Here is an 18,229-nt window from a genome sequence, read left to right as displayed (position 1 = left end):
TTTATCAAATATAAATAAAATTAAAATTTTATCTTTAAATAACAAATTTATTCTTTTTCTTTAAATGCGTGTTACTTTTTTTTTTCCCCCCAAAGATAAAGGGGTGAATAAACTCTAAGCTCATGTTAAGAGAAAAGAGAAATTAGAAAGGAAAAGAGAGAGAAAATGTGTAAAAAAAAAAAAATCAATTTCATTTTTATCATTTAATCGAACATAAAATTCATCTTTCGTTTTTTATTTCTTTCCTTTTACCTTTTTTTTCTCTTCTCTTTTCTCTTTATATTCAAGGGAATTTTTTTTTTTTCTCTCCTCTTCTCTCTTTATATTCTTCACATCAATCGTGCCATAAATTTATTTTCTAATTTTTTTATTTAAAAAGAACTATTTCAAAACTACGCTTTATTTTTTAAAAGGAATGTTATAAGAATTCCAGAAGAGTGTTAAAAGCTCACTTTTTCTAAAATTTACCCGATTCAGGAGTATCCCCAGTGACTCATCGGACAAAAAGGATTGAGCAAAGGCCTTCAGATATAATAAAGCAATCATCAATCATAACTCCCGGTAAATAAAACAACAATCTTTCATCGTGTATACATTTGAAGTACAGCTGCAAATAATTCTCCATATTTCATTGGGAATATGTCACACTCATACAAAAAAAGGCAAATAAAAACGCCTTGGTGCTGAGGCCAGAAGGTGATAAGATAATGTCAGGAACGGTAGAAGTAAGAACACAATCATACAACGCGAAATCCTGGTGGTTCAAACTGATATAATACACAGCGAAACTCGACAATAATTACAATTTGTGAATCAGTAGTTACGAAAGAAGTCCGGTTAGCTTCCTAAGGGAGATCTGTCCTCCGGTCCAGCAAGCATGATCTGGCATTTTAAGCATTTCGAATTAAAAGATCTCCCAGTCAGATTAAAAAGAAGAGAGAAATATATGTACATATATCAGGCTCAAAGTCCCATGCTTGCTGAAAACTTGAAAAAATAAAACAAAATAAAATAAAAATATATTATAAACACCTACATTGCAGTCGAAAGCAAGCCTCCGGGCAAGCATGATAGTTGCATTCCTTTCTCTCTCTGATTCAAATGCTAAAACAAAAGAAACCCCTTTTTTTGCTTGCCAAAACAATGCCTGAGCCGCGGCATTGCCACCCCCTCTAACGCCGCATAACTGAAAATATGATAAGATAATGTCAGGAATCATTATTATGAGAGACATGATTTATTTTCATTCTCAATACCAAAATATAAACAGGAGCAATTAAGACTTCATAATTAAGCATTTGACATCTGAGCACGAGCAGAAAACTAAAATGTCATGCAAGTCACATCTAATTTCTTTCTCAATCGATTCTCCAATGTATGATTCTTGCTGACATGACTAGTCATTAGTCTCCAATCAAATGAAAACGATAAGAATTGAATAATTGCATATAAATATCAAACTGATCCTTATCCCAAGATTACTTGCTCTTTTTCTCCTTCAACATCAAAATGATCTTTGTACTAATATAAAAGAAAAGAAGGAAATCTGTAGTACCTGCATTGAAGTGGAATAGTACTCTTTAGCGATTGTCATTTTTCCTTTACACAGTTTTATTCTCATCTTTCCTACATGAAGCACATGTATTGATTCTGATGGATGATCTACTCCATTCAGTTGGGTAACAACTACCTGTGGAAAGTAAAAGAAGAATAAGTATAATATTAAAAGTATAATATGTATAATATTAAGGGTTGAAGCAGTAACTAATGACCTACAAGGATAATGTTAACACCAGATTTTGCTATATGTTGAACTCAATGGAATGTATGATTATCGAATAAAGTTACAATAGAAAAATATCAAAAATCAATATCATGACCAAAATCAATGGTCAAACCACTTACCAAATGGATCACCAAAATAGTCATCAAATGGTGGTTGCAACACCAAAAATGGAAATGAATACAGAATAATATATATATGGAATGTGAGTTATATTAGAAATGGGTAAAGTCTTGAAAATGGTGTTGGGGGGGGGGGGTGTTGTGGGGGAGCACGTACATGAAATTCAACATCATGCTTCCGAACAAGTGCCTCCACATAGCTTCCCAATCCAGGAGCTGTTTGATAAATATTAAATCAGTTGAAGCATATATAATCACATATGATAACTGATAAAAGATAAAAACCTCATAAACTAATAATAAATTCAAAAAAGAAACCAAGTTAAAAACAAGATCAACCAAAATCACACCTGGATCAACGGCACCAGTTGTTGTCAATGTTATTTGTTGGCCATTATAAGTAATCTCGGCTTGTAGTATTCTTCCAACATCAAAAGGCTCTGGTGCATAGACTGATTTGGTGGCTCCTGGGGTGGAAATTCATATCATTAGACTTGGGCAAAAAGACCTTTTGTACAGATCATATTCCCATCAACTCATCCCTATTAACATTGCATGAAACTGAAACTAAGCGCCATTCCCACTCATGCAAGTGGGTTTGTTCTACCAGTTGAGCTGACTAGAATTCATGACCTGTTGACATCCTGATTTTATTCATCTCGATTTTGCAATCAAACTTAAAGATAAAGATTGTACCTACTTAAATTTCTTCATTAACTACCTCCAAAAATTATATATATCACGTACAATCAAATATCCATTCTTAATAGTCTAACACATTTAAAGCAACAAAATCATTTAGTTATTTTATACCTGATATAAGCTCCCTTTTTCCTCCTTCAGATGGTACACGATACCATTGAATTGAACATTTGGAAAGTTCTGGACCATTATTTGAGCAAGGCTTAATCCTTAAGTAGGAACCTAAAGCTTCAGAACCATCTAATTCGTATGAATCAGAAAGTTTTTCCTCGATTCTCTTGCTCATTGCTAGCTGGAAAACATTAGATGAAATACAAAACATTCAGGAAGTAAATCATAGAAACATTTTCTACAACCTAAGCACATACAAACATGAACTGGATACCCAGACCATGAAAAAATAGGTCAGGAAAATTTCTTACTAACAAAAGAGCAATAGTTTAGTAATGTAACAAACAGACCTCTTTCCGAAGCAGAAGAGAACACTTAGACTTCTCTGCAAGTTGAATTCTCAATGCCCGTAGCTCATGTTCCATGTCCATAACCTACAAATTTAAGCTTGATTTACTCCCTATATACAAATGGCTTTCAGTTGATATAATACATCGGTTTAGCGTGCATTCATAATACCACAAAGACGGATGTTTAAGTTTTCAAATCAAAGTTACACCCTCTAACACAGTGAAAGATGACAAGAATGACTACAAGACCACTAACTGAACCATCACCCTGTGTTGATATGATTTATCAATCCAGAATAAGACATAAAAATAAGAAACTAAATAAAAGGTGCAAATTACAATAACGGTGGAAAATAATAACAGTACTTAATGGAGTGAAAAGTTTCAAGAATGACTATTACACAACAGAATGTCTCCATAACTCTGTAAACAAAGATGTAGAGTCAAACAATAGGTTCAATAGAAATTTAAAAACCAATGATAGCTAACAGCTATAGAAACTCTAGAGAGCAGTATCAGGAAACCTGAACTCAAATTTTAACTCCATTAAGATTTCAAGATTTTCTGCAACTAAAAAATGCACAACTAGCACGTTGCGGTTTCCTTTACTATTCAATAATCATTATAATTAAGTGAACTACTGTACAGAACTGAATGCACAGAGAATCATTAGCATAGGAATCAAACTATTTTCTGAAAAGAATGAAGGTAAACAAAGCCACCCAAACCAGTAATTCATCAAAGAAAGTTGTGTCCTCAGTTCTTTGAAAGAAAGTTATGTCCTCAGTTCATTCATCCACACAGATCAATATGACCATCATAAACTTGATTCACCATGGAAAAACACAAACTATGCATCCGCTTTATCTAGTCGAAAGATCATGGACTTACATACCATCATTCATCTACCATACTTTCCACAGTTCCTGAACATCGGGCTCCCTCTTTCTCATGTGTCTGCTCATTTTATTTTACAAATGACTCTCCTCCCTTCATCCCTACATTTTTTCTTTCTGTTTCTGTTTCTCTCTCTCTCTCTCTGTCTCTCTAACGCCAGTTCTTCCTTACAGAAAAAAGCAGCGGAAAACACTATCTTCTTAACCTTTGAAGCAACCATGTCCAACATTCTATGGCAAAGTCCAACCAATATATTTCCACCACACATCTATGGTATTGACACATAGGCCGTGTGACATTTCATTGAGCTAATAGCACATGAAACATCTTAAAAGACAAACACAATCGCCTAGATATCTCTTTGTACATGATAAAATAAACAGATAGATCAACAACTTGGAAAATCAACCATAAAGATAAATATAACATGTAAACTTAAACAATTTCGGGGGGGGGGGGGGGGGGGGGAATTGAAATAGCAGTTATAGCAACAATGCAACATGCTTATAAATATTTATAAATAGATATCTCGTGTTTCTGTAAGCAGAAAAAACATCAGAAGCACAAATCTAATATACACCTTGCTCGGCTGATGCAGCATTTTAATCCGCCTAGCCTCTTGAACTTCCTTCATTAATTCCTCAAAGTCCTGAAATCACATGCCAAATATTTTGTGAGGAATCAGAATAAGAGACTAAGCAACAACAAGAATAAATATCTAAGTTTACACACAAGAAACAGAGAAAGATGTAAAACTCATAATTCCTGAAAATTGCCGACTTCAAAGCAAGCATGATTTAATGCTGCAAATGGACATGTAATGAGAAATGTATTTTCATTTACAGCTGAATAAAATAATTTGGTTATAAGCTGATTATATTCTGTTCAAATGGTCAATGCAGTTGATCGCATGCTTCATCAGTGGTGAATCTTATACTTTGTTTTCAGGCTCTCCAATTTCACATCCATGTTCAATTGAAACCTTGTATTACCTGCTTCCCTGAAGCACGAGACATCTGTTCATGCTCTTGAAGAGATTCTTCCACCCTCTGAACTGCTGCTCTGGCACTCTCAATTTCAGCACGAGCAAAAGCTCTTTCCTCATCAACAAGTTTCTTGGCATCTTCTGAAGCCTAAAAATTGACACAAGTACTCATTTGTGTGATAAAGTGCATGCATGACATTGAAATGGCGTATTGACAAATATAAACAAGCAAATAATTAACATAAAAAATCCAAACTACAACACCAATGCACATTAGATGTATGATAAATATAAGTCATAAATTTGTTGCAGGGTAACTATCTACAGGAATTTTTCCCCCCATGAAATTCTTAAAATTCATAGTTAACCAAAACAATTGAACCAATCATCATTGAACAAGGAATACATGCACATTGAACCAATCACCGTCTGAAGAAAAGGGAGACAAGTTTTTCTTTTTTTAAAATCATATGAATATAAACCAAAGCCCTTCCAACCTTGATTTGTACCCCATATATCTTACACTACCCCAAGCACCAAGAGGTTTTCCTAGTTGAACCAACGAGCACCACACCAATCATTGCTAAACTCCTTAGATTATCAGCAGATGTAGCAAATACAATTTAGATATGGAATTCCCTAAGAGAGTGACTAAAAGATCACGATAAAGAGGCAATAAACAAGTTCGATTAAAAGATACGGTTACCTTTTTCAGAAAATCTGCTAGCTTCTTCACTTCTGCTTTTTCTTGAATCAATTCCCCTTCCCTTTGAGTCAATTGAACTGCTAAAGCTTCCACCTGGAGGAAAAGAACATATTTTCAGTTAAAATTTGCATAGGAAATTTAGCATCAGCAGTATTAAATGAACCAAAAATCTAAATGTGGCATTTGAGTGTTAAAAATACAAAGGAACAAGTTCAATGAAGGACCAAATTACAATACTAACCATAGCAATAGCCTCCTCTACATCATCCTTGTTTCTACCCGCCACACGTCCTCTCAAGGATTCCAGTGCATCTCTCAGCTTCTTCAGAAGAACATGCTTCTCCAATGACGCTGCCTCTCTGAGTTTAGCCTGCATTTCCCCAAGTGAAAAAAAAGAAAAGAAAAGAAAAAGAAATTAATATTTGAGTCATTTGATTTCATAGAAAATTCACATTCGTACAGCTTCACAACTGTAGAAAGTAACAACAAAGAAAGCAGCAACACTTGAGTGCAACAAACTATAAAGGGTATCAAATTATTTCCAAACTCCATTTACACTTCCTTACAGAAGGAAATCCAAGAAAGGGAGAACTCTAAGACCAGTCATCATTTTGCATTGGTCCAAGGATACATAGGAAGTATAAATCGAAAATAGTTTTCTAAGCTAAACATGTTAATTTTTTAGACCAAACATTTTCCAAGTTTTCTATCAAGCCTATGAATTGGCCTAACATAATCACATTCTTTAAATACTCCAAAAAAGTCCCTACGGTTTTGCATTCTGAACACTACATCACCCAAAACCTGAACTAGTGAGTTTAATAGTCATAGTTAAGATAAATTTCCATTACTAAAATATATAACAATTTAAATAAATAGTTAGGTAAATATTTTCTCAAACAATTTAAGAAGATTATTGGCCTAGGAATACAAATTAGGAAACTGTGAAATAAAAACACAACCTCCTCGGACAACTTAGCAGCAGCAGCTAAGCCCTTCTCGAATTTGTTGGCAAGGTCACGGACAGAGAGGCGTTTTTGCTGCTCCAATAACTGTGCAGTTTCGCGCGCAACGACCTCCTTCATGGAGAGTACTTTCGGATCATCTTTACCATCGACTACCTGATTATTAGCTCCAATTTTGTAATTGGGAAACCGACTGGAAGCAAATACTACATCTGCTGATACAGCCGGGACAGCATCTTTTTGCATTGTGTTACCAAAATCACGGCTTAGTCTCGTCATAATTACAAACTAACTGGTCTCATCTGTTCATCACCAACAAGCGTTATAGCTTAATACCAAAGAATTGAACCACATGATAATCATTGTGAAAAAAACTGGAAAGAGAAACTGTGGGTCAGCAGCATTTACCAACCGTTAACAAACAACCTACTTAGTTTTTTAACAATCACTCAACAAATGTGTATAGTACCATCAAAATAACTAAATATACAAACAGTAAACATCTGCATTAACTGGTCAGGACGAAAATGAAACCCTAATTCCAAAAAAAAAAAAAGGTTAACAAATGGAGACAAAAAGGGAAAGTTGAACTTACAGATGAAGAAAAAAATGTAACAAAGAGGAATTTTTTGAAGATTCCTTGGATCAGGTGAAAATTTAACTGGGCATTTTGAATTTGATTATGGCTGGCTAGAGACAATGTCCAATTCGTGGCAGAGGAAGAAGAAGGAAGAGAACGAGAAAATAATTTAAAAAGGGAAAGCAAAATGCGTGAGGTTTTGTTTACTTTTTAAAAAGGCAAGCCTAGAAGAAAAAGCCGCCCTTCCATGTCTTTCCTTATTAATATTATTATTAATTTTTTTTTTTCAAAGAAAAAATTTCAATACAACTGTGTTTCTGTTCACTGTTACCAGATGACTTCAGATGCTCTATTGTATTGTCAAGCCTCTGCTTTTCAAATTCCATTTTCCTCGCGGGTCCCACATGTTGTTGTCTCATGATCATCATTTGGTAATTTTGGTTGCACTTTCGAATTCGAATTTCAAAGGACAAAAACAAAAAATTAAGAATTATTATTATTATTATTTTATTTGTACTATGATTCCATTGTGCATAACTTAGGTAATGTTTTTTTTCCTTTAGTATGAATTTGAATATAAATATTTGAATTATTTTTTTAATATCTAAAGGTATTTTTTTTGTTTTTATAAATAAAAACATCTTAAATATAGCTATTTAATATTTATGTTCTTGTAAATAAAAATAAATAAAGGAATTAAATTTTATAGTTCAAGAGATAAATATATTTTATAAAGATAATTTTATAATATAATATACTTCTCATTCAAATATTTTTTCATTCAGATAAAGAGTCAAAAAAAAAATTTTGTATTAAGATGCAAATGTCTAGAAATCATACATAAATTAATAGAATTTCAAACTTCAAACGTTAATCAAATAAACCCTTAGCAAATATAGATATTGCTTAACTGTTTCTATATGCCCCTATTCATAAAAAATTACATGAAGATTCTTAGAACTCCCAAAGATATCATTTTTGTAATTAATTTGCATTCTTTCTTCTTTTTTAATTCTTTTTTTATTGATAAAATTTCAACAACATTCCGAGGAAAAAGTTGGACGAGCGATGAGCTCGAACCGAAAATGGTATTCCCACATAAAAGAATTATATAATTAAAGCACGGGTCATAAATTATGAATGTAATCTTAGGTTCTCTCCTTTACATATCACATGAAAGAGAGATTGACAAAAAAAAAGATTATTCCTCTGAATAAACTCTAGGTGTTACATTAAAATTGTGACAAATATGGTTTGATAATTAAGAAAAATGTCAGTCATATACCCTAAATTTATTATATTATTAAAAATATTACAAAATTTTAAATTTATTTAATTTTTCACCTTAAGTTTGTAATTTGTATCAACTGCCGACCAAAATGTTAACACCTATTTATAATTGATGATGTCACAAGGGGAATTGGACATTTAACATGTTAAATAAAAAATAAAAGAGAAATTAGCAATCATAAACCTTTAGTTTATAATGTTATGAAAAATTTTTACAAAAAATTGAATTTATTCATTTTTCTACCTTAAGTTTGTAATTGGTGTCAACCATCGACAAAAAGGTTAACTACAGTTTATAATTAATGATGACACAAGAAAAATTTAGAAATGTAATATGTTAAATACAAAATAAAATGATGGTTTAAAATATAAAATAAAAAGCTAACCAATATGCAATTAATTACACTTCAATCTCTAATTTTTTCCTTAATTTAAAAAATAATTTGTCTTCTCAATTTATCTAAACAAATTTATATAATCAAACTAAATTCAAAAATTACCCTTACCCTTAATTCATAAACACCCAATCAATCCAATTCTTAAATTCAATTTCATAATTAAAAAAAACTAAATTTTATTTGATTGTTTATAGTGCAAAGTGAAAAAAAAAAAACCTCTTAAATTCAATGGTAAAATGACCATTTTACTTAAATTATGTTAAATATGCTAACAATATAAATGTTTTGATAGATGGTTGAAATAAAAGTACAAATTTATGGTGGAAAATCAAATAAATTTGAGCTTTTGTAGTATTTGATTAACGTTGTAAAATTAGGAGATAGTGATGTAGGATGGTTGCGGAGGATGAATAGGGTACCTTCATGAGGGCATAAACTAGGTTAAAGCTGTTCATTTTAGATAATATATTATTTTGAAATTTGCGATGAGACAAATCAAATAAAAAATGCTTATGCTGAACATGGTCGAGTAAAAAAATTCTATGAATTTGGAAACTCAGTTTCTCTTATCCATCAATCTTTTTCGTTTCTGCATCATTAGATAGCCGATAATTTTTTTGAATTTTATTTTATTATTTATTATGCAAAGTCAAAAATGCCCTTAAATTCAAGGGTAAATGATCATTTCCCTTGGATTTCATTCAATATTCTAATGGTGTTAATGTTTTGGTGGACGGTTGATACAAATGATAAGATTAAGGTAAAAAATAAAAAATTTAAATTTTTATTGTATTTTAACAACACGATAAACTTAGAGTATGTGACTGATAAATTCCTTAATAATTACAATTGAGTAATAATTACTGTTCGTTTGGTATGACTTTTGTGCTGCCAAAACTATTTTTTTTTTTTAATGCTAGAAGTTCTTTTTAAATATTTTTTTATGTTATTAGGCTGTAACTAAAATTTTTTTTAAAATGTTTATTAAAGTAATTTAATAGTTTTTACTAATATAAACTCTAATACAAACACGTCCTTTAGAATTATCACACAATTTGTTTAGAATCTCATAAAATATATTTCTGAAAAAGATTTGTCTGAATTTTCTAAACCAAACGTATCTTTTCATTTATAATTAAGAAAAAAAAGATGTCTTCTTGAGACTTTGTTAAGTTGGCTGCACGCCAGTAGACCAAAGCCGTCCAGATCTCTTTATCTCAATTCTCCCCAGCAAGTAGCTTTCTTCGTCTATTATTAAATTTTCAAAAGCAGCTCGTGTATGATACAAATCCACCGACCTCATTGAGAAACAAGTCTTGACTTGAGAAATTGGAGAGCCGTCATTCGGTGTTTTTAAGAATTTTATTATCAGTAGATAACTTTTCACATAATTATACGTATAATCATTCTCAAATGTAAGCCGTGCATATTAATATAATTATTTTTTAATACATTATAAAATCGTTTATTTTAACAAATAAAATCTCACTCTATTAAATCAAATGCCTTAAAAGTCTGTCCACGTAAAAAAAAAAAAAGAATGAAGCGTTTACATTAGAAGAAGGATTGTACCGGCTACTCATTTTTCACACATTTTTTTGGGACAGAATTCCACTCGAACTTAATATTATTTCCACTCATCCACTACTATCTAAACTCAGTTAAAATTTTTTCGACGTTGAAAAGATAAAATTATCATTTAATTTTAACAAATAAAAAATTTAACGCTGCAAATTATCCAAACGAAGTAGTTTAATTCAATTGGAAGAAAAATGCTCAGCTCTAACCCTAACTCAACGGCCACGCACAACCAAAATCAGAATTAAATTTTGTTTAATTTATAATCAAATAACAACAAAAAGATGCATGGTTGGTGAACAGCTGCTAGTGGCAGTGGCATGGTGTGGTAAGGCAAGATGGAGTGAGGAATGCGGTTGCTAAATCTGAGCGACTCTAGTGTCCGGTGATGCGGCGCTGCGCCATGGGGGCTGACGTGATTGAAGTTGGTAATGAGCGAAAGGCAAGAGAAAAGGCGACAATTTTTATTTGACTAAGAAGAGAAGATACTGCAATTTATTTATTTATTTTTTTAAGAAAAAAGAGATGACAGTACAATTTTTGTTAAAGAACAAGAATAGGTTGATAATTAAAAAAAAAAAAAAAAGGAAGAAAAGGCTGAATCTAGAGCGGATGAGCAAGAAGATTACCTTTGAATCTTACTGTAATTGATGCCTTTTTTTTTTCTTCTCTCTCGACTGCTTTGCCAGAATTCTTTTAATTTTTTGGTTTAACTTTTAATTTTTTGGTTTCGTGTTGGTATTAATTTGGTTATTGGATTGAGTTTGGAATTAGGTTTGGGTTTTAATTCTTTTAATTATTTTCGTTTTAATTTTGGTTATTTTGTTTCATTCATTATAATTTTGATTATTTTGTTTCATTTTTTATTCTATGTCTAAATTGCAAAGAATAACCGAAGTCATCTAATTTTTTTATCATTTAACTAGGGTGAAATAATAATTTTACATTAAAAGGTAAAATAATTATTTTATTAATATTTTGTTAGATTCTCTTATGCAGTTTAGGCGATATGAATAATGATACATTTTGTAAACTTTAGGTGGAATTCATTAAAAAAAAAAATTTGTATATTTTGGGTAAAATGAGAAAAATGGGTGGTTTCTTTAATTCCAAAATAACCGTACAAAGCATTTCTAATTGGTTTAAACAATGGTGGAATCATTTTGGCCCAACTCCTGATATCCTTACACCAAATGCCACCCACTGTTTAAATTTGTTCAAAGCCCATTATAATCCATCTGAATCAGAGAAAAGGTTTTCGTCTTTCTTCTGTTTTTGTACAAACTTCTTTCTTCCTTGGGTTTGGATGTGGAACCTCAATTACCACGCTCAAGATGCCCAAATTATCCTTCAAAGAACCTTTAAAGTAAAATGGTGGTCAAAATTTGACGAACAGTCAAAATTGACTGACAATTTGGTCCGAGATTGGCTCTCTGCTAAAGGATTTCTTCAACCGACCATTAAACAATCTAAAGTCCACCAAACTTTCTTGAGCCAAAAAACAAAAGCCCAATCTCTCATTGCCAGCGCCAAGACTGAAGATGAATACTTCAATGTTATGCATCAACTTCTCGCCACAAGGTCAGAGACATCTGTTGCAACTTCCTCTTCAAGCACTTCAGGAGATGAAGAACCTTTTATTTCTCTTGGTGATGAAAATGAAGATGACTGCTTCGGTATTTTCTCTCCAATAAAGCATTAAAGCTGTATTAAAGCCAATTTAAAACTTTACTTATTTGTATCTATGTACAAGTTTTGTACTTAAAAAAAAAATAAGAGTTTTTATTTCCCTTATTCTTCTTCGGGTGGTCCTCTGGACACAAGTGAGAGCACACATGTCTCTTCACCCGGGGTGTATCTTGTATTTGTATTCTGTATTCTGTATTCTGTATTCTGTATTTTGTATAAAGCTACAGTTCTACTACAGTACAGAGTTCCAAAGATTACTGTGCACTCAAAACTCCGCTACAGTGAACAGTGCAGAGTTCCAAAGATTACTGTGCACTCAAAGCTCCGCTACAGTGAACAGTTTAAAAATTTTTTGTATTTAAACCGAGAGGAAGACTTAGACTCCTCAGGTTTTTCATTTCTAAAGTTTAGAACTTCTCTCTCTTCTTCTCTCCCTTCTCTCTAGAATTATCTCTCTTCTCTCTCTCGGAATTAAAGAAAATCTTCTGTATTCAAGGAATTTTTCCTAAGTTCCTTGTTTTCAGACTATTTTCCGATTTTCCATTTTTAAAGCTGTCAGATCAAAAGAAATAAATGTAAAGCATTTAAATTTAAAGCAATTTCAATTTCATGTACATTTAAATTTCCGCACTTTAAATTTCTGCAATTTACTTTTCTGCAATTTAATTTTATGTACATTTAAATTTCAGCAATTTATTTATTTTTAAAGCATGCTCTGCAGACTGATCTCTATCAGATCTGCCATATAAATTGTACATTCCTCTTAGGCAAAGAGACCAGATCTCGATCCTCAGTTGTAAATCTTCTCTTCTCCCTCCATTCCTTCAGAGCACCATTTCTGGGAACCAGATCTGGTACTGTGTATGCACCCAAGCCTTTAGATGTATGATTGTTGCTAGGCTTGCTAAAGAATCTAATAAATATACGGTAAAGTGATTATAAAAATTGACTAACCGCGTTTAAAGAATTTAATTATTATTTGGTAAAACAAAATTGATTTGGTATATCAGCTGGAATACTTGAGGATGCGGGCTACTGGTCCAAAGCGCTATTAAAGATCTGCTTTAAAATAACTGAGCAGGAGCGATTCCTTAGATAACAACGCTAAGTATCATATCAAGTTTAAAATTTGCCAACCGCGATCCAATTTGTTTCTCTACAAAGCAATCAATATAGAATTATTTCGAAAACACATCCATCCTGGTACTGTGTATGCACCCAAGCCTTTAGATGTATGATTGTTGCTAGGCTTGCTAAATAATCTAATAAATATATGGTAAAGTGATTATATATATTGTTTTCTAAGAAGGGTATCTTTATTTTGTTAAAATAAAGATGCTAGTAAAATATAAAAAAACATAAATTTTAATACACTAATAGACCAAAAAACACATTATTTAATGTATAAAATCCGTGTTTTTTATATTTTATTGACATCATCACTTCAACAAAGCGCGGATGTCATCGTTAGAGAAGAACCTGTATTATTCATAAGAATAGACTAAGGAGTTAATATATAGTAAACTTAATATAAAGTCTATATATCTGAACTTTTAAAAAAATTCAGAACTGTAATGTTTCTGTAAATTACATGCTATAATATATTTATAGGGTTTTGATCTGCAATAGTGTGCATAATGTCAACCCTCTGTATCTATAAATTGTAAAAGTTAAAAAAAAAACATATTCAATTGACAAATATAATTCTAAAAATTGATAATTAAGTCCCATCAAATCGAGAAAATGAAAATCATAACTAATTTTTCTCACTAAATTGTGTATATTTGAATGGGAAATATGAGTGTTTATTGTACATTAATTTCATATAAATGGGCATATTTTTTCATTATCCCTCTCTTATAATGATTGTTATCCATTTGGTGCGGAAATTTTGTCTAAGGCCACGTGTCAGAAGAATCAATTGTTTCTCCATTGAAAAAATGTTAGATTTGATTGCAAATTCAGGTTCAGTGATTTACGATCCACATGATTTTATTATGCGGTATGGAGGGATCATGCTACGATGCAACTGTGGCACCGTGCCACGGTTGCATCTAGTCGTTGGATGCAGTTAGATTGGTGGGGTCTACTGGTATCTAACGGCTAGATGCAACTGTGGTACGGTGCTACAGTTGCACCTAAGGTTTCTCCGGTATGGAGGGTAAGGTACAAAAATATAATTAGGTGTTACTATGATTTTTTTTTTAAATATTGGTTATACATCAAATTACTACATTGTATAAATATTTATAATTATTATATAACAAATATTACACTAATATTTACAATCAGATGTACATGTATTACCATGACTTAACTAAGCTTATATTTTAATTTTGACTATGATTAGTTTTTAGTTGGATAACAAATTTGAGCTTAAACAATAATGACACTGGTTATAAATAGTGACGTGGTATCAAAGTACGCTAATGAATAATAAAGAACCAATAGTCTAATATTAATGTTATGAAATTGTTATAGCCTAGAAATTTCAAAAAAATAAATATAGAAATGTATTTGGCAACTATTTTAGAAACTGTTTCTTTAAATGAATCTGGAAATATATCTTAAAGAATTTTGAAAATATTTTCAAAAAAAATTTGAAAGAATACTGAAAATATTTTCTCAAAAATTATTTTAAAAATATTTTCTCATTTAGAAAACATTTTTAGATTGAATCTAATTTTTTTTTTAATAAAAATTGATTTTGAAAATACTCTTCACGCTTCTTTCATTTATATTTAAAAATTCTCTTTATTTGCAACAATTTTATAAAGATCATGAGACTTTCCACATAAAACCATTATATTAATAAGGATTATGCTACGGTGCAATTATGACACCGTACCACGGTTGCATCTAACCGTTGGATGCAGTTGGATTGGTGGGATCCACTGGCATTCAACGGCTAGATGCAACTGTAACACAGTGCCACAGTTGCACCTAAGGTTTCCCCTATTAATAATTATAATTATGGAAATTCTTACAATTCTAATATCTGCGATTCAAATAAATAAACAATTTATTCTAATTTTTATTTTTATATTTCAATTTTAGATCGTTCCGATTCTGATAGGAGGTTGTTAAAGCAAAATAAAAGTGTTTTGAGTTCAGATCCGGGCAGCAGAAAAGAAACGGAGCAAACAAAACAGTATCACACGAACAGCATATTAATGGAGAAGCATTGAGAGCCTCTGGCTCTGCTAACAACAGTCACAGAGATTTTAGGAGAAAAAAGACCCAAAAAAAGAAAAAAAAAATGGTGGGTAGCAATCAAAAGAGACACTTGCTACTCTACTCACTCGTTGCCCTCGTCTTCTTCTACTCTTATTATTACCATTCATCTCTTCCCACTTCCAAAAATCTCACTCGCACCGAAACCGAAACCTTTAACTTAATTCCCCAAAATGCCCCCTCCCACTCCTCCAATTTCACTCTCATAATCAAAGTCCTCACCTTCAATCGCCTCAACTCCCTATCCCGCTGCCTCCACTCTCTTTCCGCTGCCGATTACCTAACCGACAGAGTCCATCTCCATGTCTACGTTGACCATTCTGCCCCTCTCGCCGATCAATCGTCGTCGGAGTCGGACTCACGGGCGATCTTGCGTTTTCTTGATGGATTTGAGTGGAAATTCGGGGATAAATTCGTTCATTATCGGACTGCAAACGCGGGGCTGCAGGCTCAATGGCTCGAGGCTTGGTGGCCAACTTCAGATCACGAGTTTGCCTTTGTCGTTGAAGATGATTTGGAGGTTTCGCCTCTTTTTTACAAATTTCTTAGGGGTTTGATCGTCAATTACTACTATCACGCTCCTTCCAATCTTACTCGCTCTATCTACGGAGCCTCGCTTCAGCGTCCAAGGTTCGTCCCAGGTACCATTTTTCGTTTTTTCTACTCTGTATGATTTTGATTTGTAAATTTTGTAATGTGAATTGTGTTTCACAGTGTTCTTGTGCAACTGATTGCATTGTAATGCGTCTTCCATTTGGATGAAAACTTGAGCCATGCATAAAGGGATTATCTTGTTATCCTTGAAATTTTGAAAAACTAGGAAGGGCCTGTATGCACACACATAATCATGTGAGCAGGGTTTAAGCCCCAAAACTTTTGGTAGCATGAGATTTTACGATCTCAACTAGATGGCATCCACATTGACTATATCTATACTGCATCACTTCACTTCTGTCGCTGCCAGAAAGCATATTATTGTATGTGTTAAAATTTATTCCTCGTGTACTGTCTATGCTTTTCGAATTCTCATACTCTTTAAGAATTATTATTATTATTATTTTGACTTGTTTAGTTGCTGCTTATAGGTAAGCATGGAAACAAAATACACCTAGATAATGGAACACAGCTTTTCTTGTACCAGTTGGTTGGCACTTGGGGTCAGCTTCTTTTTCCACAACCTTGGAAGGAGTTCAGGTTGTGGTATGACGATCACAAAGCCAGGGGCATCAAGCCATTTCTTGATGGGATGGTAATCTTTTATATGTTTCATTCCTTTGCTTGAAACTTTCTATTATTTGATTATGGCTTGTTACTCATAAATCAAAAATCTATTCGCAGGTGACAACAGGATGGTACAAGAAGATGGGAGAAAGAATCTGGACTCCTTGGTTCATTAAATTTATATATTCTCATGGCTATTTCAATTTCTACACCCATTTTCCAAATGAGAGGGCACTTAGTGTCTCTCACCGAGATGCTGGTGTTAACTATGGAAAATCAGCTGGGCCAGATTCCAAACTATTGGATGAAAGTTCGCTTGATTTCAACATTCTGAAAATGCAGCCTTTGAGTAATCTGAAATGGTACGATTTCTGTTTCAGAGAAGTATTTCCTGGAAGAGTTGTGAAAAGCATGGATGATCTTGGTACTGTTCTTCCCTCTGTGCAGAGACAAGAAACAGTTCTGGTTGTGAGCTTATTTGGGGCATCTGATGCAGTAACAAGGAACCTCCTGTGCCAGTTTGAGAGGATAAATAGTCAGAACCACATATTTTTAGGCTCGCATTCTGACTTTCTGTATGATCTTGCCAGAAGGGGAAATCCAGTGATTGATGCGGACCTATTTCTTAACGATATCAGAGCATATGAATCTCTGAGCTTACAAAGTTCTGATGCTAGGTTGACAAAGGAAGTCTTAGTGAAGGTATATGTAATCAAAAAGTGTTTAGAATATAGGTATAGTGCTTGGGTAGTGGATGCAAATTTTCTTCCCTTTAGTAATGATTTGTTTCTTGAACCAATTGATGCAACCTCTGACTTCTATTATGGGGAGAGTTCTAAACTGCTTTTTGTAAAGAGCTCATCTTCTGTTCAGAAAATGTGGACTAAGAATTTTTTGTATGAAGTTGCAAATTTGGTGGATAAAGTTTCTTTACCCAGAGATCACAGAAACTTTGCAAATATAATGGCAAACTTATTGAGACAGAAGGCTGGTGTGATGATTAAGAGGGTTGATGAATCGAAGATTGGGTTGGATATTGGCACTGGAAGTGCTAACCAGTCCTCTTCTGCTGTAGGGAAGAAGATTGTTTATTGGTCTGCTGACCTGGGGCCGGATAGAATTCAAAAGCAGCTTGAAGAATTGAGTCTGTGGGATATAGACAGTGACTCATCTTGCAAGGCAGTCATTTGTCACCAGTCATAGCATCTGGTGGCAGTTATTAAAGTTTAAAGTCCTTATGGTTTGATAAGTTTCATTTATTCATATTCCATATTCTTTTGCTCCGCTCAAAGTACTGGGAACTTGAAGCTTCCAAAATCCAGGCACCAAAGGAGTTGGTGATGTATATCAAAATGATGGTATGGCTGTGAGGTTATTTACATTCTTGTTGGTCAAGAGTTGTGATTAGGCATGTTGATAAAGAGGACAACTTTTCACTGGAGCAAAGGGGTGTTGATGTATAGTTTTTGGGGACATCAGCATTTTGTCCAGTAATTTAGACAACAAAACATTTGAGCTCCCTCTCTTGATGCATCTGTGAGCAAAATGTAATGCAGATATTTCAGAAATTCTTTTGACCTTAAAGATTCCCCAAGAATTTTGATGGTTTCAAAGGTGC

General features: G+C 32.9%; 2 protein-coding genes across 2 annotated transcripts; one reads left to right on the top strand and one right to left on the bottom strand.

The window, feature by feature from the left end:
- Nucleotides 1-529: 529 nt before the first annotated feature.
- Nucleotides 530-7,467, bottom strand: LOC102622518 (stomatal closure-related actin-binding protein 1). The gene is made up of 13 exons (XM_006470449.4): nt 7,217-7,467; nt 6,619-6,923; nt 5,898-6,026; nt 5,657-5,749; nt 4,958-5,098; nt 4,546-4,614; nt 3,069-3,152; nt 2,719-2,899; nt 2,256-2,372; nt 2,063-2,121; nt 1,556-1,690; nt 1,037-1,186; nt 530-882 (listed from the first exon to the last, which is right to left on the bottom strand). The coding sequence occupies exons 2-13, from the start codon at nt 6,898-6,900 to the stop codon at nt 838-840; spliced, it is 1,485 nt and encodes a 494-aa protein (XP_006470512.2). The 5' UTR covers nt 6,901-6,923; nt 7,217-7,467; the 3' UTR covers nt 530-837.
- A 7,744-nt stretch (nt 7,468-15,211) lies between these two features.
- LOC102622818 (uncharacterized) lies at nt 15,212-18,224 on the top strand. The gene is made up of 3 exons (XM_006470450.4): nt 15,212-16,031; nt 16,476-16,639; nt 16,729-18,224. Exons 1-3 carry the CDS (start codon nt 15,416-15,418, stop codon nt 17,812-17,814), a joined length of 1,866 nt encoding a protein of 621 aa, XP_006470513.2. The 5' UTR covers nt 15,212-15,415; the 3' UTR covers nt 17,815-18,224.
- Nucleotides 18,225-18,229: the final 5 nt, after the last annotated feature.

Source organism: Citrus sinensis, chromosome 2, assembly GCF_022201045.2.
Source record: "Citrus sinensis cultivar Valencia sweet orange chromosome 2, DVS_A1.0, whole genome shotgun sequence".
Classification (NCBI taxonomy): Eukaryota; Viridiplantae; Streptophyta; class Magnoliopsida; order Sapindales; family Rutaceae; genus Citrus; species Citrus sinensis.
The sequence above is the reverse complement of the archived record's forward strand: the minus strand, read 5'-3'. Positions and strand labels throughout refer to the sequence as shown.